Raw genomic sequence first — 23,438 nt, forward strand, 5'->3', positions numbered from 1 at the left:
ACCTGGAGGGCATCATCTTGAGTGAGGTAACACAATCACAAAGGAACTCACACAATATGTATTCACTGATAAGTGGATATTAGCCCAAAACTTAGGATACCCAAGATATAAGATACAATTTGATAAACGCATGAAACTCAAGAAGAATGAAGACCAAAATGTGGACACTGTGCCCCTTCTTAGAATTGGGAACAAAACACCCAGGGAAGGAGTTACAGAGACAAAGTTCGGAGCTGTGATGAAAGGATGGACCATCTAGAGACTGCCGTATCCAGGGATCCGTCCCATAATCAGCTTCTAAACGCTGACACCATTGCATACACTAGCAAGATTTTGCTGAAAGGACCCAAAGATAGCTGTCTCTTGTGAGACTATGCAGGGGCCTAGCAAACACAGGAGTGGATGCTCACAGTCAGCTATTGGATGGATCACAGGGCTCCCAATGAAGAAGCTAGAGAAAGTACCCAAGGAGCTAAAGGGATCTGCAACCCTATAGTTGGAACAACATGATGAACTAACCAGTACCCCGGAGCTCTTGTCTCTAGCTGCATATGTATCGAAAGATGGCCTAGTCGGCCATCACTGGAAAGAGAGGCCCATTGGACTTGCAAACTTTATATGCCCCAATATAGGGGAATGCCAGGGCCAAAAGAATGGGAATGGGAGGGTAGGGAAGTGGGGGGCGGTATGGGGGACTTTTGGGATAGCATTGGAAATGTAATTGAGGAAAATATGTAATAAAAAAAACAGTGGAAAAAAAAAAAAAAGAACTGTTATCGGCAACATACAGCACATTTAAATATCTGCCAATGTTATTACTTGATAGTAACTCTAAGTTAATAAATTCTAATATGAAACAGGTTAATATAAAATAGAATTCCCTAAGGAGATTTTATAGAAAGTAACATTATATATTTCCAGTGAATGCTGCTATAGCCATAAGTTTATTAAAACAAAACAAAACAAAACAAAAAAACAACAACAAAATAAAACAAAACCCTTTCTTGTCCTGGATAGCGTGAAGCTCTCTGCATAAGGTGAGAAAATTTGTTACAGTGTCTTACTAGGGTTTGTATTGCTGTGGGAGAACACCGTGACCACAAACAACATGGTGAGGAAAGAGTTTGTTTTAGCTTCTATCGGGTCATACTCCACTGCTGAGAGAACTCAGGCAGAGAGAATGGATCCAGAGGCCACTGAGGAGTGCTGCTTACACTCTTGCTCGCCAAGGTTTGCTCAGCCTGCTTCCTTACAGCCATGAGCCACCAGTTCAGGGACGGCAGCACTCTGAGTGGGCTGGGATCTCCCACATCAGTCACCAATGAAAAAAGTAGACTACAGACCCTGCCTACAGGCTAATCTTATGGACTCATTTTCTCAACTGAGAGTCCTTTTCCCCAAATATTGCTAACATAAACTAGCCTGCCCAAGAGCAAGAGAATAAAGTCACTGTCCTGAATTTTCTAAAAGTTGCCATGACACATCTCCCAGAAGTCATTACTTCTCACTAGTTGCTCCAACCAATTCTGAGACAGATGTGCCAACAAATGGTGCAGAAATTGTAACACATCTCCAATCTGAGGTTTGAGCCCAGAGAACCTTAATAACTATCTATATCAGTGACCAGATACCTAAATTCCTTTACATTTAGATACCTAAATGAATGAGAAATTCAGGCATAGAATACTTACCACTATCTTTCTAGAAAGAACAGGAATGTCAAGATGAAAACAAAAAGTAGGGATCAGGCAACTCAAAAGTAAAGACCCAAACTTCTTGGAGCCTCTTAGAAGCTTGATTATAAATGTAAATTTAGTATTTGCTACCCCATTATAATAAATTATTTTCAACCTCTCCCACTTTCCACCAACCCTCTATTCCTCTTCTATGCTCAACTTTACCCTGAAAGCCAACCTACAGAGCTTGGCCAATTTTAGAATCCTTATAAAGACTAGTGTATTAGTTAGGGTTTTACTGCTGTGAACAGACACTATGACCAAGACAAGTCTTATAAAAAAAACAATATTTAATTGGGGCTGGCTTACAGGTTCAGAGGTTCAGAGGTTCAGAGGTTCAGAGGTTCAGTCCATTATCTTCAAGGTGGGAGAATGGCAGTATCCAGGCAGGCATGGTACAGGAGGAGCTGAGAGTTCTATGTCTTCATTCAAAGGCTGCTAGTGGAAGACTGACTTCCAGGCAACTAGGGTGAGGATCTTATGCCCACACCCACAGTGACACACCCATTCCAACCAGGTCACACCTATTCCAACAAGGCCACACCTTCAGATGGTGCCACTCCCTGGTCCAAGGATATACAAACCATCACATTCCACTCCCTGGTCCCCATAGACTTGTTCAAAAACATGAGTCTGTGGGGGCCATACTTAAACATAGCATAATGCAAAATGCATTTAGTGCAACTTTCAAAGTCCTCATAGTCTATAGCAGTTGCAACAATGTTAAAAGTCCAAAGTTCAAGGTCTCTTCTGAGATTCATTCAACTTAATTAACTGTAATCCCCAAAGCAAGGCAGGAAACCAGCTGGGCAAACTCCAAACTCTGCATCTCCATGGCTGATGTCAAAGTGGTCTTCAGATCTCCACTCCTTTTTCATCTTTTTTGACAGCAACAAACTGCTTCCTCCTGGGCTGGTTCCACTCCCTGTTAGCAGCTTTCCTCAGCATGTATCCCATGGCTCTGGCATCTTTAACATCTTTTAGTCTCCAATGCAATTTCAATTTTACAGCTTCTTCTTTCAGTGTCTGGGATTCCACTTGATCTTTTGGACTTCTCCTAAGGACTGGCATCACTTCTCCATCTCTCTCCTCTGTAGCACTCTATGCTCAGGTTGATCCACTCCATTACGGCTGCTGTTCTTGGTGATCATCCCATGGTACTGACATCTCCAATACACTGGGGTGTTCCACTCCATCTAGGCTTCACCAATAGCCTCTCATAGGCTCTCTTCAGGGTGCCAAGCCTCAAATCCTTTGCATGACCCCTTCAATCCTGGGCCATCAACTACAGCTGAGGCTTCACCTTCTCCAATGGGCTTCCCTGGCCTCTCACAGTGCTAAGCCCCAGCTTCTCTACATGATCCCTTCATTCCTTCACAAGCAGTACCACCTGAGTGACTATTACACATTACCAAGTCCAGCCGCAGCATGCCGTACAATCTTGGGTATCTCTGGAACACAGCTTCTTTGTGCTCCCAGAAAACAATTTCCAGAAGATTTCACCTCAACGATGCTGGTCTCTTCTTAATCACCGCTAATTCCTTTGCTCCAGCTAACCAGCATCAATTTTCCCAGTAGTTCCTTCCATTCTTAACTCTAGAGCCAGAGGCACATGGCTGAAGCTGCCGAGTTCTGGTGCTTACAGGAACTAGAACATGATCCCCTTGTATTATTACATTATCACTAGCTTATGTTTTCTAAATCCTTCACTGCCTAAGCTTGGCTATCCTGGTTCTTGCTCTGTAGATTGACCTTGAATGTAGAGATCAGCATGCTTGTCTCATGGGATTAAAGGTGTGTACCACCATGCCTGGATCTAATATAGCTGGGTAGGATCTTGCCCCAAGGTCCCACTCCCTTAAGCTTTATCTCCTAGAACACAAGATTTTGCTCCATTTCACTTCCTGGTACTCCTTTAATACTCAAACCATATATTTTATATTTTTCCTTTCTAAGCTTGCTATGCTTGTTCAAACTTTTCTTCATAAGACTTAACCAGAGAACAAAGTCTCTGCTGGGCTTTTTTGAAACTTCTTTTGTCAATGCAATTAATCCAAGTCTCTTTACCTTAGCCTCAGGAAAACTTTTCAGACAAGGGCAAAAAGTAGCCCCATTCTTCACCAAAATACCACAAAACCAGTCTTTATGCCACATTCTGAAATTCTTCTCCTTTGAAATCTCTTGGGCCAGGTCAACACAGTTCAAATTACTCCCAGCAACAAAGTCTTCCATATTCCTACTAGGATGACCCATTAAGCCCCATTTAAAGCATTCCACTGCTTTCCAAATCCAAAGTCCCAAAATCCACATTCTTTCAAATAAAAGCATGGTCAGGCCTATCACAGCAATACCCCACTCCCGGTACCAACTTCTGTATTAGTTAGGGTTTTACTGCTGTGAACAGACACTATGACCAAGACAAGTCTTATAAAAAAAACAATATTTAATTGGGGCTGGCTTACAGGTTCAGAGGTTCAGAGGTTCAGAGGTTCAGAGGTTCAGTCCATTATCTTCAAGGTGGGAGAATGGCAGTATCCAGGCAGGCATGGTACAGGAGGAGCTGAGAGTTCTATGTCTTCATTCAAAGGCTGCTAGTGGAAGACTGACTTCCAGGCAACTAGGGTGAGGATCTTATGCCCACACCCACAGTGACACACCCATTCCAACCAGGTCACACCTATTCCAACAAGGCCACACCTTCAGATGGTGCCACTCCCTGGTCCAAGGATATACAAACCATCACAACTAGAAAAGCAAAGATCGGGCAGTCAACTCATTTTATGGTTTTGTTAGATTTACCTGTATCCAAAAAATTCAAAAATACTAAATAGAAATTTTCAAAATCTAATAATTTATCACCATTATAAGTAGTATGATCACTGCTCTGTCCCCTCCCCCCTTGGATTAGACTCACTCCTTTATTTAATATATCCATGTTGTATATACTACCTGCCCAATATTCACTTAGTAACAACCTCAGCTAACAGATCATCTACATAAGAACAATGACCCAAAGAACGCAGCAGGTTAGAAACACATGACCCCCTGTACTATGTAATAGTAATAGAAGGCACATAAGGAAAAACACTGTATTTACACACACACACACACACACACACACACACACACACACACACACACACAGGAGAAAGTTCCCTCCTGTCTGTGGTCACAGGCTATACTGGCTGGTTTTGTGTGTCAACTTGACACAGGCTGGAGTTATCAAAGAAAAAGGAGCTTCAGGTGGGGAAGTGCCTCCATGAGATCCAACTGTAAGGCATTTTCTCAATTAGTGATCAAGGGGGAAAGGCCCCTTGTGGGTGGTGCCATCTCTGGGCTGGTAGTCTTAGGTTCTATAAGAGAGCAGGCTGAGCAAGCCATGGGAAACAAGCCTGTAAGTAACACCCCTCCATGGCCTCTGCATCAGCTCCTGCTTCCTGACCTGCTTGAGTTCCAGTCCTGCATCCTTTGGTGATCAACAGCAATGTGGAAAGTGTAAGCTGAATAAACCCTTCCCTCCCCAATTTGTTTCTTGGTCATGATGTTTGTGCAGGAATAGAAACCCTGACTAAGACACAGGCTTTCACAGGAGCTCTAAAAGTATCTCCTGAAGATAAGGGGTGGGCTGTATTGGACCTACTCCTCCAGTTCCCTCCCTGAAGAGTCTATATCATGGCGGCTGTTTCCTCTATCCAAGGTCCTTAATTCAAAGACAGTACTATCTTTTTTCTGAATTTTGTTGAACACTTATTTCCCTTATCTTTTTTTTTAATTTGAAAGCTAGTATTTATTTGGATAGCAGTCTCATTAAACACGGTCCAAGAACATTCAAATAAGAACTCAGATTCAAAGTGAAAGACTGGTCTTCACACATCATAGCCAACAATGCCGTGTTTGCCTATGATCTATCTCTCCGAGATAAAACCACATCCACACCTCAGTGGCCACCAAACCAGTCAGCACAGCTTCCTTAACTGTAATGTGTTTGAAGCTACCAGTTTTAGCACTTTCAATTGTTTCTTTCATGCTCTGAATAGCGTAGGGATTTCACCAGGGGGTGGAGGAAACTAGCTCAACCTTGGCGTAGTGCCAAAATGGGGCCACTCCAGGCTTGAAGTTAAGTCACAGCATTATCTCTTAAGGGTACTTTATTATCAGGTATAATATTTTTACACCCTGACCCAAGTCTCAGCCAACAATTACTTAGTTTAGTAACCTTAAAATTATAATTTATAAAAATAGATTATTGGGAGCAAAAGAAAAAAATTATAATTTGTACATGTCCTTTTCCCTAACTGATAAACACAAAGCTATATACATATGTATACTTACTTTACAACAACGTCTGTGTCTATTTCTTCTATTTGTGAAACTTTATTAATCACACGCTGCAATTTAAAAAAAAAAAAAGGGCAATTTGGTTAATTGTCTTTAGAACCCCAACTAATTCATGTTTCATCTGTACATTAAAAAGAACATCGTGAGGTTAGGGGTGGGGCAGCTCAGTCTGTAAGGTGCTTGTCCTGCAAATATAAAGATCTAAATCTAATTCCCAGAATTCATATTAAAAAGCCAAGTGTGGCTGAACACCCCTGTAATCCCATCACTGAGGAACCGGAGATAAGCAGAAGCCTGGGGCTCACTAACCAGCCAGCCTAGCCTATTAGGCAAGCTCCAGGTTTAATAACAAACTGTCTCAAAAAACAAGGTGGATGTCCCCAGAAGGACATCCAAGACTGTCCTCTGGCCTCCACATGTGTGCACACACATGCATGGCCACCACTCTACATGCACTTGAATGTGCTCACACACACACATATCAACTAAAAGCATAAGAACTGGGCTGTAGACTTAGCTCAGTGGTTAAAAGCACTGGTTCATCTTCCAGAGGACCCAGATTTGATTCCCAGCACCCACTTGGCAGCTCATAGCCAGTTCCAGATGCTCCAATGCCTTCTGGCCTCCTTGGGTACCAGGCATGCAAATGATGCACACATATACTTGCAAGCAAAGCATTCATACATAAAATATTTTAAATAAATAAATAAATAAATAGAATTCAAAACTACAATAATCCTTTTCTGCATGTGTGGTGGTAAGGATTAAACATAGGGCCCAACTACAATAAATACACAGTCCCAGAAAACACATACGGATTATACAGAAAGTATAGCACTTTCACACAGAGGGTGCTATCTGTTAAACTAGAATTCACTTATGGAACTTGAGTATTTTAAGTGCTTAGAATTCTATTCTTTGCCCAGTAAGTCACTCTCTTTTAAGGTTTTATTTTTAGTGTATGAGTGTCTTCCTGCATGTTTGTCTGCTCACACATGCATGAAGTGCCTGTGGAGGCCAGGGGGTGTTGGAACCACTCCAACTGAAGGTAAATACAGTTGTGGGCCACCATGATAACGCTCACAGACCCTGATGCCCTCGCTACAAGAACAGCCAGTGCTCTTACCTGGAAGGCATCACCCCACACCCGGAATGTTATTACTATGAACAGTGTCTAAAGTATATATTCATCTTGCCTATGTGTAGTGACTATTCCTGGTTGTCAACTTGACTATATTTGGAATGAACTACAATCCAGAATTGGAAGGCTCACCAGTGACCCTAATCTGGAGGCTTGGAGATAGAAGTTTCTGATCTGAATCTTGGTATGGAGATCTTGAGGCATAGTAGCTATGGATTTCAGAAGATTAAATCTCCGAGTTCAAGGTCATCTGGGATTAAAGGTGTGGTGAAACACACCTTTAATCTGGGCTACACCTTCTGCTCGAGACAATATAAGGACATTGAAAGAAGGGAGTCTCGCTCTTGCTCCCTCGCATGCTTGCTGTGTGAGACTGAGTAACTGCTAGATCCTTGGACTTCCATTCACAGCTGCAACTGAACCATTGTTGGGAATTGGGCTGCAGACTGTTAAGTCATCTATAAATTCCTTTACTATATAGAGACTATCCATGAGTTCTGTGACTCTAGAGAACCCTAACTAATACACTATGTCTTACATGCAGGAGGAAATCCTACAGTGTATACTCTTCTTGTGTCTGGTTTTATATTATATGTATATAGTTTTAAGTAATTCACAAAATTTCATTGAGATATTAGTATTTTATTGTACATATATACTGCAATTCTGTTTATCTCTCTATTTCAAATGATGCAATCCAGAATGTTCCTTTTTCTCCAGTGGCAAACAGTGCTGCCATGTATACTCTACTATGTTTGAATGAATTACCTCAGTATTTCTGTTACATGAATACTTAAGAACAGAATTCTGTAATGTGTATATATTTAACATTAGTAAATACTACCAACAATTTTCCAAAATAGCTATATTTCGAAATACAATTTCAACCAGTTTAGTAAAAGAGAAAGCAATTATAGTTTTGTGTATTTTATATAAACATTGAAAACTTATGTACATTTAATTTAATGATGATTATGCCTAATAAACACTTTGTAAAATTATCTAAGGTAAAGAAAATCAAAACAAAGATCAAGGGAAAGTAAAAACATGGCAGAGTTTGAGTTCAGCTTAGTAGTAGAGTACTGTCTAACATGTGCACCATAAAGCCTGGGTAAAATCTAAAAGATTTTAAGTTATTACTAACTTTCTAAGCAGTGCAAAAAGGAAGTTAACATTCATATATTTATTGTGGGGAGTATAAATTAGTAAATGTTTTTAAGACAATGATTTAGTTTTATGTATTAAACAATGTAAAATAACTTTCACTCTCTAATCAACAATTCTGCTTTGGGGCATCAATCTAAGAACACCATCTTTTTGTTGTTTCCCTATGTGCATGTATGTATGTACGTGTGTGCATCTGGGTATGCAAGTTTGTGTGCACTCATGGAGACCAAAGGACATCTCAAGTGTCATCCTCAGGAAAGCCAACCAGTTCCTTTCAGACAGGGTTACTCACTGGCCTGCAGTTCATCTACTAGGATGGACTGGCTGGCCAGGCAGCCCCAGGATCTTCCTCTCTGCCACTCCACGATGGGATTATACTACACGCTTGTGTCCAGCACATTCAGATAAGTTCTAAGGATCAAACGAGGTTCTCTGACTGAGCCAACTTCTCAATCCTCTTTTCTTAAAAAAAAAAAAGGCTTAAATATGACAAATAAAGTAACTTTATTCACAAGAAGTCTGCCACAGTTTTATTTACAGTATCAAATTAAAACTTTTAAATATTCCATCTTGACAAAAAGACAAAATAGGTCTAACCAATATGATGTTGGTACAATTTTATAAAATCATAAAGCAGATATTTCTGGAGGTTTGGAAAACAATGTGGAAACAAATGCTTATGTGGGTTCTGAAATCTGTCCAAAGTCATATGTGTAACAGTAAGAAACACGTAACATCTTAAAGTAGTGGTTCTGGCTGCTAGGTTAATGCCTCTCTTATTTTTCCATGTATATAATTTTTAACAAAATGACCAAGTATTTCTATTATGCTGCATATTTTACATATAACTAGGTGACACAAAAATGACTTCACAGGTGTCAAATCATGTATTAAATAAAAATGCACAATACCTCTTTAATGATGTTCTTTGCTGTAATAATCATTTCTTCACCATAGATTTCTAAAAAATTAAGTTTTCTTTGTTTCAAAAGCCCAAATACAAGAGATACTAATCTTTCCTATTAAAATAAAAGAAAGATGTATAGTTTTACATTTGAAATTTAACTTAAAAACAGAAACACTTCTCAGCATGATTATGTCAGACTCTCAGATTTCTGCCTAAACAGAGTGTAATGCCTCCCACAGCAACCTTGCCACCAGATTTTTGGAGTCTGTGTTCCAAAAGGTATATCCTATTCTACCATAATAGATGAAACGAAACTGGCTTAGGGACAAACCAACACTAACAGGTCTTTTATCCTCATCCCCACAGTTAAGAGTCCAGAGTCCCTACAGTCCAGAAGACTGTACAGTCAGCCTGAACTCCAAGGGGGATTCTCACTGCACACCTGCACACCTCTTTAGGCAATTATGAGTCAGGGACTTCAGATTCTTTTTCTTTTCCTGGTAGTTCTCGGAAATATCTGCACTGCAAAATTACCAGATGAATGAAACCTGGATATGATATATTTATTTAAACATACAAATAGGTGATTGGTGAATTTGAATGAACAAATTACCACATAATTATCATTTTTTACAGAATATAAACCCAGTAGATACATGCCCATAGAAAATAAATTAAGTCATTCATCTTATAGCTCTACTTTGAACTTGGTTTGTAACCTTTACAGACCTCATTTCAATTCCAATTTTTAAGAAAGCTATGGCAGTACTCCATTCTCTGCTTCATAGGATTTTATTAAGATACATAGCTAACACAGGGCTTCAAACGTCTGAAAGACATGGAAATTTGAGGTAATTTTGTCCACTATGATCTGAGAAGAATGTGCTATAAACTGAAGCTGTAAAGGAAACAATAGTAAGCAAAGACAATTCTTGGATTCCACAGTCCAAACACATACCTCTTCTAAAACTTGGCATTCACCTTCCAGTGGTCTATTTAAGTCACTATGAGAATAAGTAGAAAATTCTGCAATCATCATTTTATCAATCAGCTTTTCTAATTCACAAAGCTGTGATCCCAAATGCCTACCAAAAGGAAAGAAAAACATATATATTCACTAAGTCATAAATTTATTCCAATTTCAAAAGGTTTCTAACCGACAGTACTTATTCAACAATGTTTTCATAAGCAAAAATCACTGTCCTGTCACTTCATCTCCAGCATCGTAACTTTACTTGTTTAACCCTTTAAACTCTAAATAGTACAATACATTGCAGTAAACCTGGTTACTTGATAAATTTTATGACTGCTTTTTATAGATGAACTATCAGCTGTTCAAATTCATTTCTTCATTGCCATTTAGTGACTATCAGTGGTAGTGGCTCCCTAGCCACTCATTTATTCAGCAAACACTAGTCCCTAATATTTTGCAGACCCTATTCCTTTATAGAGATAATCTAAATGATCAGAGAAGCAGATGCCAGGACTTAAAGGCATTTGCTACTCTTGGAGAAGGCATGAGTTCAATTTTCTGAATCTATATGGAGCCTAATGATCACCTTTAATTCCAGTTGAGGGAATCTGATATTCTTCTGGCCTCTACAGGTACTAGGCCCATATGCAGTACACATACATGAAGACAGAATACCTGCACATTAAAAAACTAAATAAAATCTTTAAAAATTTATTAAAGCTTATGACTAAAAGTATCTTTAGCTTCAACATATTTTTGTCACAAATCTAATAAGCTTCACAAAAACAATGAACTGAGAAACCTAGATAACCTAGTTGACCTAAACTATTTCAAAATTCAAAATGCAAGGGGAAAATGGAAAAGGAAAGTCTGTTTATATGGCAAGGGAAAAGCAGTTGAAGTACAATAATCTTCCCTTTTTTGTTTGCATATATTAATTGTCCAAATAATGGGTTTGGAGCTAGTGAGATGCCCAGGGCTAAAGAATTGTGCTGCCAAGCCTAAAGACATGAATTTGATCCCTGGTACCCATGTGATAGGAGAGAGCTGGTTCCTACAAGCAATTTTTAGTAGGAATGTGGCACAGCTGATCCAGCACTTACCAAGCATGTGTCCTAAATTCAATTCCCACCATACAAACTGTGTGTCATGCCTATAATTCCATCACTTTGAGAGGTGATGGCAGGAGGATCAGGTCAGCCTTGACTATACAGTAAATCACATGAAACTCATATAAAACAACACATGGGTTTTGTTCCCATATTCTCACACATGTATCTAACCTAACCACATTTATGCTCTATTGTTCTCTCTGGTCCCCTTCCTCCTCCTGAACAGCTCCCCTTCTAGTTACAGACATCTTATTCTAAACTAGTGAAATCTTTCTATACTTCACTTCATTCTTAGGAAATATAAAAGTTCTACCTTGGAATGTGGCCCAGTGGCAGAACACTTGCCTACCATGTGTAAGGCCCTGGGTCCAACTCCCAGGACTATACAACTGAACAAACCAAATGAACATACAAATTAAAATAAATAAAAAGCTCTGGTCAGGTATGGTGGCACCTGTGACCCTAACAACTGGGAGGCTGAGGCAGATGGATCATGAGTTTCAGGACAGCAACAGCAAGAACTATCTCAATAAACAAATAATATAAACAGGTCTGTCTTGATTTTTAATACTTTAAACTTAACTTTATATTAGATATAAATTTAATACAACTAATTGTAATATACTGCATTTACTTGAAAAGGAAGGCCACAATAGCAGCAGCTGTGTTTATAAAGACAGGTTGCATACAGTACAATTTTCAAAATTAAAGCCATTACAGCTTTTAGGAGGATAATGTTCTATCACAAACAGTTTATGGAAAGCAGAGGCAGTGATAATTTTGAAACAAACGATAAATAAAATAAGAGGATGAATTTGTATTTGCAATATGAAAATATTTCTTATAGTTACCAAGAGGATTTATGTCTTCTAAATAAATGGCACCAACAATTCACAATAACACAAACTAAAACACTGTCAGAACCTAGCAAAACTACTTTGGCAGTTTCTCTTTGATCCAGGAACCCCACTTCTTAGAATAGGAATCACAAGTGTGCTAGACAAAGTTAAAAATAATAATCATTCATACATACATTCATTCATACGTACACATATTCATTCATTCATTCATTCATACATACATACATACTCACTCATAGCAGCACTGCAGCTAAGGAAGTGGAAGCCAGGCATGGTGGTCACCTATGTTCCCAGCAGTGAGCAGGCTAAGGCATGAGAACTGAGCTCAAGCCTGAGCTGTACACTGATATCCTGCCTCAAAAGAGGAAGGGAGCCGGGAAAGTAATCCAAATACTGACAAATGGAGCTCTAACTAGATAAATCATAATATAGTCTGAAACACGTAGTATACACTTCATCCATTTAACAGTACATCTTTGCAATGTATTGTTACAATTGTTAGTCATTGTTTACCTTTGATGGTGCCTAACTTACCACAGGTATCCTAGGAGAAAAGCTCACATAGGGTTTGGTACTACGTGTAGGCATCTACTGAGGTCCTGGATCATACCCACAGATAAAAGTGGGGAGAAGAAACCATCAAAATAATACTGCTAGTTCTGAGAGCATACTGTGTACTAAAACAAATGAGAAATGGTGTTGGTATCTAAGAATCACATTTTCAGTCTGGTCAAAGGAGATAATAGAACTAAATAAGTAACATCCTACAGGCATCAATGTGAATGTCAAATAACCACATAGGCTCAAAGGTTCCTCTAAAAAGGAAAACTTGCTCAGTACTAGAGTGAACACTTAGCATACATGAGATTCTGGGCTCAATCTGAACATCAACAAATAAATTGAAATTTTGTAAAATAATTTAAAAGGCAAAATTAAAAAGTAAAATTATTCTCTAGTTCTATGCACTACAAAAGCATAGAAATTACATCCAATCCAATAGCTAGGATTTCTAAACACAATCTCACACTAAAAGAAACAGGCTGATGAGGTAGCTCAGCAGGTAAAAGCACTTGCCACACAAGTGAAATGGCCTAAACTCAATTATTTGAATCCACACAAGAAAGCCAGGTGCACCAGGCACACACCTTTGATCACAGCACTTGGGAGGCAGAGGCAGGTAGATCTCTGAGAGTTCGAGGACAGCCTGGTCTACAGAGAGAATCCCTGTGCAGTGGGGGACAAAAAAGAAAACCAGATGCAATGTTGTGTATTTATAATCGCAACACTCCTACAACTACAAAGAAGGAGGAAAACTGTCTCAAAAGAACTGGGCTAACTAGAACAAGAGAAACAGCAAGACCTTGCCAGAAGGTAGGAAGTGACTCCTAAAAGTTATACGCATACATACACACATACACACAGGAATAATAACATTTAAATTTCTTTTTAAAAGGAAGAATCCATAAAGCAGTGACAGCTTACATATCCAAGATAAAAATATGTGTAAGTATGCTGTCATAGCACAAAGAAAGCACATTTTCAAGCTATTTCTCATGGACTCATTAAAAGGACTCAAGAAACTGGTAGAACCACCAATAAAACATCAGACAATCTAAGTATCTACAAAAAAAAAAAAAAAAAGCAAAAGGCTTTAAAAAAAAAAGACTTAAAAACATCAAATGCTTATAAATCTAAATTCATTACTTAGCATAAGGATTTAAGAACAGCTTATCAGCTACCATACGAAGATGCTGGATTCCCAATTTACCATTTCAAATCCGCTAGCTGAAGACAAATTGTCCAGCAGCCGAACCAGCAACATAATTTAACACTTACTTTGTATTCTGTAATGTGAAAAACATGTAAAAAAAAGGCTGCTTTTTTTTCCTTTTCCCTTTTACATTACTGGGCATTGAACACAGGATCTCATGCATGCTACAGACAAGGTCTTTATGACTGAGCTATCTCCCCACTATCTTTTCACTTTTTATTTTGAGGCAGGTTCTCAATGATTTATCTAAGCTGGCTTGGTAAACCAGCAGCTAAAAGAGTTCCTTTTCACTGTGGTCAGCGATGCTCTGGAGACACGTCTGACTTGCACAGGAGTTATGTGTGTCACAGTTTTAAGCAGATGTTCTTGGCACTGCACTGAGCACCAACCACAGCAACAATGCAGCTTGTGCAGTTAACGATAACATCCTTATGCTTGTCCACATCTCAGCTGTGAATGAAGCCATGGACAGCTGCACACTACCAGGGAAGTTTGAACAGGTTTTACTTAACCTGTAAAGGTTTGTGCTTTATGATAGGAAATGATAAACTACTGTCTACATATATCCCATACATTTACAACATTCTTAACTTTTTCTAAGTTTTAAAAATAGTTTTAGGCAATACTCTTATAAGACTTTCTTAAACTGTCACAATTCCAAATGTGTGTTTTCAAAGCATCAACTATAATTGTTAATGGAGGGATCTCTCTACAGGCATAGTCCAGTTAATAAACAATAATGATGAGAGCATGTATGCTCAGACTTAGCACTGTTCCATATTCAGCACTCCTGTAAGAAAATCTAATCATCTTCCAATTCCAGAAAACATAAATAGAAGGGAAGCATGAGAGCATGAGGATGGAGTTCTCAAAGAACACTCTGAAGAGGAGAAAATAAAGATAAAGCTTTATAACAAAAGACACTTGGAAAATACCAGCCAGTTGCTCTGTAGATATTATTTAGATAGCTATATATTGCAACCAAACACTATAAAAATTGGGGACAAACAGAGACATGTCATCAACAACTAGCTATTTGAAGATATCAGTGACATTAGAGATTTTTTTAAATCTCATCTTTTAAAAATACATTTAATACAATGGCTGAAGCAAAATACTTGTATCTTAAATAATTCAGGAGTCAGGAGTTGCAAAGAAAAAAGAAAGCCACCTATTGATGGCTCATAGGTTACACAGTATTTCCTATATCTTCTTGATTTCCCTTATTTTCTTCTGTATTTATGTTCTCAATTTTTTTAACTATAGTAATAAGACACAATATATATTTATATATAAATTTAATACTGCTAGCCCACTCTAGTATTATGGAGATGCTAATATTTTTGTAGAGATCATGGATTCTCTTTTAATCTAGATTAGAAACCAATACTCAGGTATATGTTAACTCTGGGTTTGACAGTCTTCAACAAACCCCACCTTAAAAAAAAAAATCTAGTGTTGAATTCGTATGAATGTACCTACTAAGATTTTCTTACTAAAATAATAAAAATTTCTGGCGTAAATATGAGGTTCTCAGTCTTTGGGTTTTTTGTTTGTTTTGTCTTGTTTTGGAGACAGGGTTTCTCTGTGAAGCCCTGGCTTTCAGGAACTTACTCTGTAGACCAGGCTGGCCTCAAACTCAAAGGATATGCCTGTCTCTGCCTTCGGGGTGCTGGGATTTAAGGACTGTGCTACCACTACCCAGCCTCAGATAGTCTTAAATATCTTGAGTAGCTTCATTTTTATACATTCTTAAATTCAGATAAGGAAGAGATATACACTTGTAATCTATTAAGCTATTAAGTAATATGTTATGAATAAAACATACATACAAAGATATGTCTAAGCAGTTCATTTAAAAAGTATGTAGCTGACTTGACATGTGGCACAGTAGGGAAGCAGAGGCAGGCAGATCTTTTTGAATTTCTGGCCAGCCTAACCTGATAGGCTGTCAGTTCCAGGCCAGTCTGGGGAGACCTTGTGAGACCATGTCTCAAAATAAATACAAATATGTAGCTTAATAATCTCATACAATAATTTAAAGTGGTAATATTGTGGTGGCTAATCTTGGTTGTCAACTCAACTACATCTATAATCAACTGAAACCCAAGCAGTTGAGCAAACCAGTGATTTTCTTGACTGAAAATAGAAGTGAGAACAGCTGCCCTGAATCTGGACTATACCTTCTAGTGGCAGCCCACATAAAAGGATATCGAAGAGAGAAGCTTTTGATGTTGGCCTGTTTGCCCTGACTCTTGCTGGCAAGTTCACCCACCCTACTGCTGAGGCCTTCCTTCACTTGAATCGGAACCCACGTCTTCAGGTTTCCGATGCAGAATGAAGACCAGCAGCTCTCTAGGAATTTCCTGTACTCCAGCACCAAATTGGGACTGCATGTGGACTAAACCAGATTCTTAGCCTTTCCACTTGAAGACAGTCACTGTTGGGCTATCTGGATTACAACCCAGAAATATCTTTAATAAATGCCCCCCTCACTATAAGTGAGTGAACGTGTGTGCTGGGTGTGTGTTTATTTTACCAATTCTGTTTCTTTAGAGAACAGTGAATACTGTAAGTACCAAAACAAAACAAAAATTCCGAAATATTTCTGAAAAATCACCAAATCCAACTAACTGGAAAAATTGTAATGCTTTCTAATTAGATGTATAGATTAATTTGGATTTTCTACTAAGAAAGATATTCAACACAGTGACCTTCATGCTACTTGTATCAGAAAAAAATTTGTATATTAAGAGTCTACAGTTCTTATTTTATCAAACAGAAAAATCTCTTGACTTTATCTCAAAATATAAAATGTGCATATTTTATTATTCTAACACTTGGAAACTAAATTTCAAATTATATAGGACTATAGGATTGTGTTTAATATTTTGATGCAACCAACAAACTAAATTCCTTAACTGTAATCATAAGGTGGTTCTTATCAATGAAACCACAGAACGCTGAAACCCATAACTAACTCTGGATGCCGAATACCTTTTAGAAAACTTTTTTTTTAATATTTTTTTATTACGAATTTTCCTCAATTACATTTCCAATGCTATCCCAAAAGTCCCCCATACCCTCCGCCCCACTTCCCTACCCACCCATTCCCACTTTTTGGCCCTGGCGTTCCCCTGTACTGGGGCATATAAAGTTTGCATGTCCAATGGGCCTCTCTTTCCAGTGATGGCCAACTAGGCCATCTTTTGACACATATGCAGCTAGAGTCAAGCGCTCTGGGGTACTGGTTAGTTCATATTGTTGTTCTACGTATAGGGTTGCAGATCCCTTTAGCTCCTTGGGTAATTTCTCTAGCTCCTCCATTGGGGGCCCTGTGATCCATCCAATAGCTGACTGTGAGCATCCACTTCTGTGTTTGCTAGGCCCCGGTTAGAAAACTTTTAAAGGAGGGAAAAATGGAGGAAGGGAGGGGGAAGAGAAAGGGAAGGGGAGAAGAAGGGATGATGGGAAGGAAGCACAGAGGGAGGGAGGAAGGGAGGGAAGGAAGGCAGGCAGGCTTACAACTAGAAAACTAATTTCATGAATTTTTATCTGAATATGAATTACGATGGTGGTTCCTTGTTCAGTAAAACCAGCACAATTGCCTACAATTTCATATCTATATTACTATAAAATCAGTTTATGTTCAGTTATCTGGGGTCAAATAAGATATTCATTCAAATACATTAAGCACAGCTCTAAGCTCTAATGAGATGTCTGAATCCTCCTTCTACTCTTTCAGAACTAGCTGTATGACTTGGAACAAATTATTTAAGGCCATCTAAGCCTCACTTCCAGTATCCCTGGAAACAGGATAGCACAGCCTATCTCAAAGTTCCTATAGAGGACAATTGAACAGTTCATCTAATACACACAGCACACTTACTTCAGGGAACAATGTACTCGATAGATGCTCTCGGTTCTCACAAATGGTTATGATTAAAAAAAAGCAGAAACAGCCCTGGATTTCAAAGTAATTAAAGCATATATATATGTGCTTTTATATATATATATATATGCTTATATATATATATGCACATACACACACACACATATATATATATACACACACACATATATACATACATATATACACACACAATATATATATACATATATAGAGAGAGAGGGGGGGAGAGAGAGAAAGAGTCCATATTGAGATTTCTATATTATATCTATGTAAGAATTTGAGTACTGTTAAATTTAATAATACCTCTAAGTTCATACAGCAAAAGTTATATGTATTATTTCAATGACTATTTTATTGCTAAAAATTTTTCATGGGTGATAGTTTAAAATGTATTATAATTAAAACTGTCCAGTATTACAGTATTTTTAAACAGTAAAATCACTGATTTTTTAATTACAAAAAATAATAAATATACACAACAATCATTGTAGGAATTAGGTATTGAATTTAAGCCAAAATTTCCACCTGAATAAATTATAGGCTCAGAAAAGAGATCAGGCTTGGTAACTTATATCGGATACACAGTACTTCTCTGAAAAAGAAAGATGCTTTGGTTGAAATTTTTGTTAAGAAAGAAAAAGAAATTTACATAAATAGATGTGAGCACTTTAATATAAAATCTAAAAATTCAGAGAACCCAGCAGTGGTCATAATTAGCACCACAATTCTGGCCCATATCAGAACTTCTCAGAGAGCTTTGAAAATACACAGTGCTTGAAGCCTTATATTGTAGAAGTATTCTTAATTTGTTTCAATTGGTATTATATACCTTTCTTCAAAGCTCTTCTAAGAGCCTATTACACAGCCAGGATTGAGAATCGCAGGTATGTACTACAAAATAGTGATTAATAATTAATTTTAAATAGTTATCATCACCATAACCCAATGATTACAAAATGTTTAAAAGGACAGAAAAAGAATGTACCAAGAATAAAAATGTACTTTCTTTTTGGTAATTCACACCAACTGTGTACTAAGATGTACATAATACACCTCTTGCCCAAGACATTTAAAAGCCTGACAGTAAAGTAAGTAATACAATAAATTACAGTAAGATGTCATTAGAGGATAAAAATGAAATAGTTTGAGGTTTACTAGGCAGAAAGCAAAGCTTACACATAAACTTTTCAGGCCAATAGCTCTGAAATGAAAATAAAAAGAAAATAAACTATTATTTTCTGTCACTAGAAAGAAATGTTAACAATATACAGAAAATGACACACCAATAACAATATTTGAATTCTTTAAAAAAAATAAGTCTTTTGATAATATGACTATTAAAAGTTTGAAATAAAAATCCCCTTAAAATGTAAGCTAAAGCTGGGCATGGTGGCACACGCCTTTAATCCCAGCACTTGGAACACAGAGGCAGGCAGACACAGAGGCAGGCAGACTTCTGAGTTTGAGGCCAGCCTGGTCTACAGAGTGAGTTCCAGGACAGCCAGAGCTATACAGAGAAACCCTGTCTCAAAAAACAATAAATAAATAAATTAATTAATTAATTAAAGAATAAGACAAACGTCACAAGCAAATGTAAAACCTATACTAGTATCTCTAAAAATTGCACACTATCAACAACTTAAACCATTGGTGTCCTTGGTTGGTCTACTAAGAAAGAGATTAAAGGCTTTTCTAAGTTATGCCCCAGGTGGGAAGCAGGTGAAATTTACATAGAAAGTTCTTAATTTAAAAATAATACAGTTTGTACCAACAGTGCTTAGAATAAAAGGCAACCCTGAAGTGTACATTTCCCCAACTGACTGGACAAAAACCATAATGAATCCAAAATTAACTGCACTTTTAAATAAAAACAGCACTAAAAATGCCAATGAAGCTTTGCAAAAAGAGAACACTGATATCTAACAATCTTATATTAAATTAACTGCAAATTGCTTATATAAATAAAGAATGTAAATTTATCAAGTAGATTTGTCAGAAAATTAAAATACTGCCAAGGGAGGAATGACAAATGGCTGTAGAACTCATGGAATACAGCCCACCGGTTACCAAAGCCCCAATGGGTGAGCTCAGTGTGGCACAACCCAGAGGTCCACGTGTCCTGAGGACTTAATGCTGCTGTGGAGTTCTGCTCTGCTTGCTGCCCTCACATCCCTCTTAATCTAAGAATCATATGAAAACTCTAAGAGGGCTTCCAGTCCCTCACTGGGCACTATCTCCAACACTCACAGCACATTACATCACTTACAGGCATTGCTGCTGGAGAAGTTAATGATTCTATCACTACCCTATCGAAGAACTTAAGAGACGTAGACTGTCTGCAATGACCACCACCCTTAGAGAACATTTGGAAAAATAAACTGTTAGTGAAGCTAGGTTGAGATGTTTTCACTACTGGCTCCAATGGAGAAAATCTTACGGGAAATGAACATGAACTACAGGAAGGTACTCCTACCAGTTAAGCTAGGGACCTTTCTGGCCAGTGAACAAGAACAATGGCAGCACTGGCTGGCTCACATGACTCACTGAGGCTGCACTGGTGATGACTGACTTCTTATACCCATTGTTGCCCTCAGCTTCCTAATATGGCTTATTAAGAATTGCTGGGGCCTGGAGAGATGGCTCAGCAGTTAAGAGCATCGACTGCTCTTCCAAAGATCCTGAGTTCGAATCCCAGCAACCACATGGTGGCTCACTACCATCCATAATGAGATCTGACAACCTCTTCTGGTGTGTCTGAAGCTACAGTGTACTTAAATATAATAAATAAATAGATCTTTTTTAAAAATTGCTGATAAGCAGATATGCATTCTGAGAATTTAAGGTAGATATACCTGATTTTTACATAAACCCATACATAATATACATCAATGGTCCATGTATTCAAAATTTTATGTGTTAATATAATTTTAAAGAGAGGATTTTCAATAATAGCTTTCAAAATGCTTTCAATTTTCACAACCATTAAAATCTGGATTATGTTCCCAGCGTTAAGAGTTACACAGCAATGTGTACACCATCAAAACTGCCAAGCCATGTGTTTAACCTTAACCCCTCTCCCTGACAAAATACACAGTGGAAATTGTTAGAGCAGAGAATCTCTGCTTTGTTCATGACTCAAAAATCTTGCACTCGGCCTGACATTCCTAGGTGCTCAATGCCATTTCTTCAGTAAATGAACGAATCAGTGACTTAATTCAAGTTAAAATGCATTTTCTAAACATTCCAAATATATAATGCTAGTTAAGGAGAACTAATAATTCAATTTAAATCAGCTTATTTTGACTCTAACTCTCCTGGAATACAGTACATCCCCATATGCCTTAAAGCACATCTCTAAGACTGCAATTGTAATCCCTTGCTGTAAATTCTGAGCTGATTTGCCAGAAGACAAGAACTTCTACAAAAACACCAAAACCTGATAGTATAATGAAATCTTGATTCCTGCGACCGGTCTACAAATAACTCAGTTTCACATACAATATTCACAGCTACAAACTTAAGGTATTTTATGTGTAATTTCATAGTCAAATTAGCTTTGTTTGGTTTTGTGTTAGTGGTACTGAAGATAAAACGTACAGGCTAAGCAAGTTCTCTAACCATGAACAACAAACACTTCCAGCCACCACCACCCCTGCTACACAGAGCAGAGTATGTCTGTGTGTCTATCTATGTCTGTCTATCTGTCTTTCTGTGTGTGAGTGTGTGTGTGTGTGTGTGTGTGTGTGTGTGTGTGTGTGTGCGTGGAGGGTATCATTTCTCAGGTACCACCTGCTTTGTGTTTCAGACACGCTTTCGTTAGTCTGGAACTTGCTGGGTGGATTAGGCTCACTAGTCAGTGACTCTCAGAGCTCTTCCAGGTTCTGCCTCCATTACCATGACCAATTGCTGTAAATGTGTATTCTAAAGCTCTAACTTGGGTTCCCATAGCTGCTTGGCAAGCACTTCTCCAACTGACTTATCTCTCCAGCCCTATTTTGTTTTTTTTGTTGTTGTTGTTGGTTTTTTTTTTTTTAGGTAATCTCAAAGAACTCAGAAAGGACAGGGGTTTTTTTTTCCCACTAACTATTAAGACAAAAATCTAAAAACTGGGAGTGAATTTTAATTTTTTTCTACTTAAATCCTATTACAACAATTTTTAATATTTATTTATGTGTGTTCATGTGACTATAAGATGCCATGACAACATGTAGAGCTTGGAGGTGAGAGCCTTTCCCACTGAGCCATTTCATGAGCCTCTAGAAATCATTCTAAATTCATTTAAAGCATTCTGGTATTTGCCTTTCTAACTTGATCTACCATTCTGACACAGTTATTTGAACACTTTCAAAGTACTGTTTTCAAAATTGTAATTGGCCTTGTATCTATTTCATCTATTAGAAAATTTAAGTTATTGAAATATCTCCAGTAAATAGTTTTTGTTAATATACATAACATTACTAAGAAAATCAATCTGAAAGAAAAAATATACATTTCACTTTGACTATATCTATACTTTAACCCAACATATAAATATAAATATTGAAACTTCTCTGGTATTACTTCTAACGGCTTGCTTAGCAGACATACCGGAAGCTGTGAATGCCCTGAAGCTCCTGCTGCAGAACCTCTTGAGTTGTTGCTATTAAGTCCAACGCGCCAACAAATTCAGAAGTAGATAACAACACCTGCACTGTAGGCTGAGTTTGGTGTACAGTGGCCATTAACTTCAGTTTATTGTATACTTTAACACAATTATTTCTGGTAAGTGCCAGTCTTAAAATCTGTAGTGACCCTTCACACATAACTTTATCAATCTGTGCAATTTTATCTCGAAGCATTTTTACAGCCTGGGTAGTTTTCTTGAGGTAGTCCTGCAATTCGTGTTGAGAGGTCATTGCATGAAAAAATGCTTCTGAACGTAGAGAGATCTGGTGAGCAATGTTTACTTCCACAATATCCAGATAATGGCTCAGCTTCAAAGGGAAGAAAAGAAAAAACAGGTGTATCTTAAGTACATCACTATCCAAATCCTTTCTAAATATGACAAAAAGGTTTCTACAAGTATAAATTCCATTGTGTGAATTATTGAATTAAGGGATCTTGGAATCTGGTACACAAAATGGAGTCAAAAAGTGTCGCCCAAAGATAGATAAATGTAAGTGCAAAGGAGACATGCTCACTTGTTTTCCCTCATTACTACCCTTCCAACACTACCTTCTTCCTAAAGGGTAACAGCCTCACACAACTCCATCGGATATTAATAGTACTGTGAGTCTAAGAGTTTCAGAGAAAAGTATCACCTTGGCTGACATCAACATATCTAAGTAGTTATTACTTTACACTGAACTTTTTCTTCTGTGTACTATCTATTTCATGTGCACGTATGTTTTCTAGCTGTAACAAACTTCAGATACAAGTCGCTTGTGTATATATATATATATAAATTCCCGTTTTATAAATAAGAAAGCACAAAAGCACTCAATAACTTGAATAAAGCCACATGGTTAAGCAACTACCCAA

General features: G+C 37.8%; 1 protein-coding gene across 4 annotated transcripts in view; it reads right to left on the bottom strand.

The window, feature by feature from the left end:
* Vps54 (VPS54 subunit of GARP complex) overlaps positions 1-23,438 on the bottom strand; it is a 96,801-nt gene that overhangs the window by 29,219 nt on the left and 44,144 nt on the right. For all 4 annotated transcript variants that reach the window (XM_021176328.3, XM_021176330.3, XM_085829088.1 and 1 more), the window contains 4 exons: positions 22,506-22,891; positions 10,248-10,374; positions 9,294-9,401; positions 6,069-6,124 (listed from right to left, as the gene is read on the bottom strand). In XM_021176328.3, the coding sequence (XP_021031987.1) occupies positions 6,069-6,124; positions 9,294-9,401; positions 10,248-10,374; positions 22,506-22,891 (677 nt within the window). The remainder of the gene's footprint in view (positions 1-6,068; positions 6,125-9,293; positions 9,402-10,247; positions 10,375-22,505; positions 22,892-23,438) is intronic.

Source organism: Mus caroli, unplaced genomic scaffold (genome assembly GCF_978045245.1).
Source record: "Mus caroli unplaced genomic scaffold, Mus_caroli_1 scaffold_13, whole genome shotgun sequence".
NCBI lineage: Eukaryota > Metazoa > Chordata > Mammalia > Rodentia > Muridae > Mus > Mus caroli.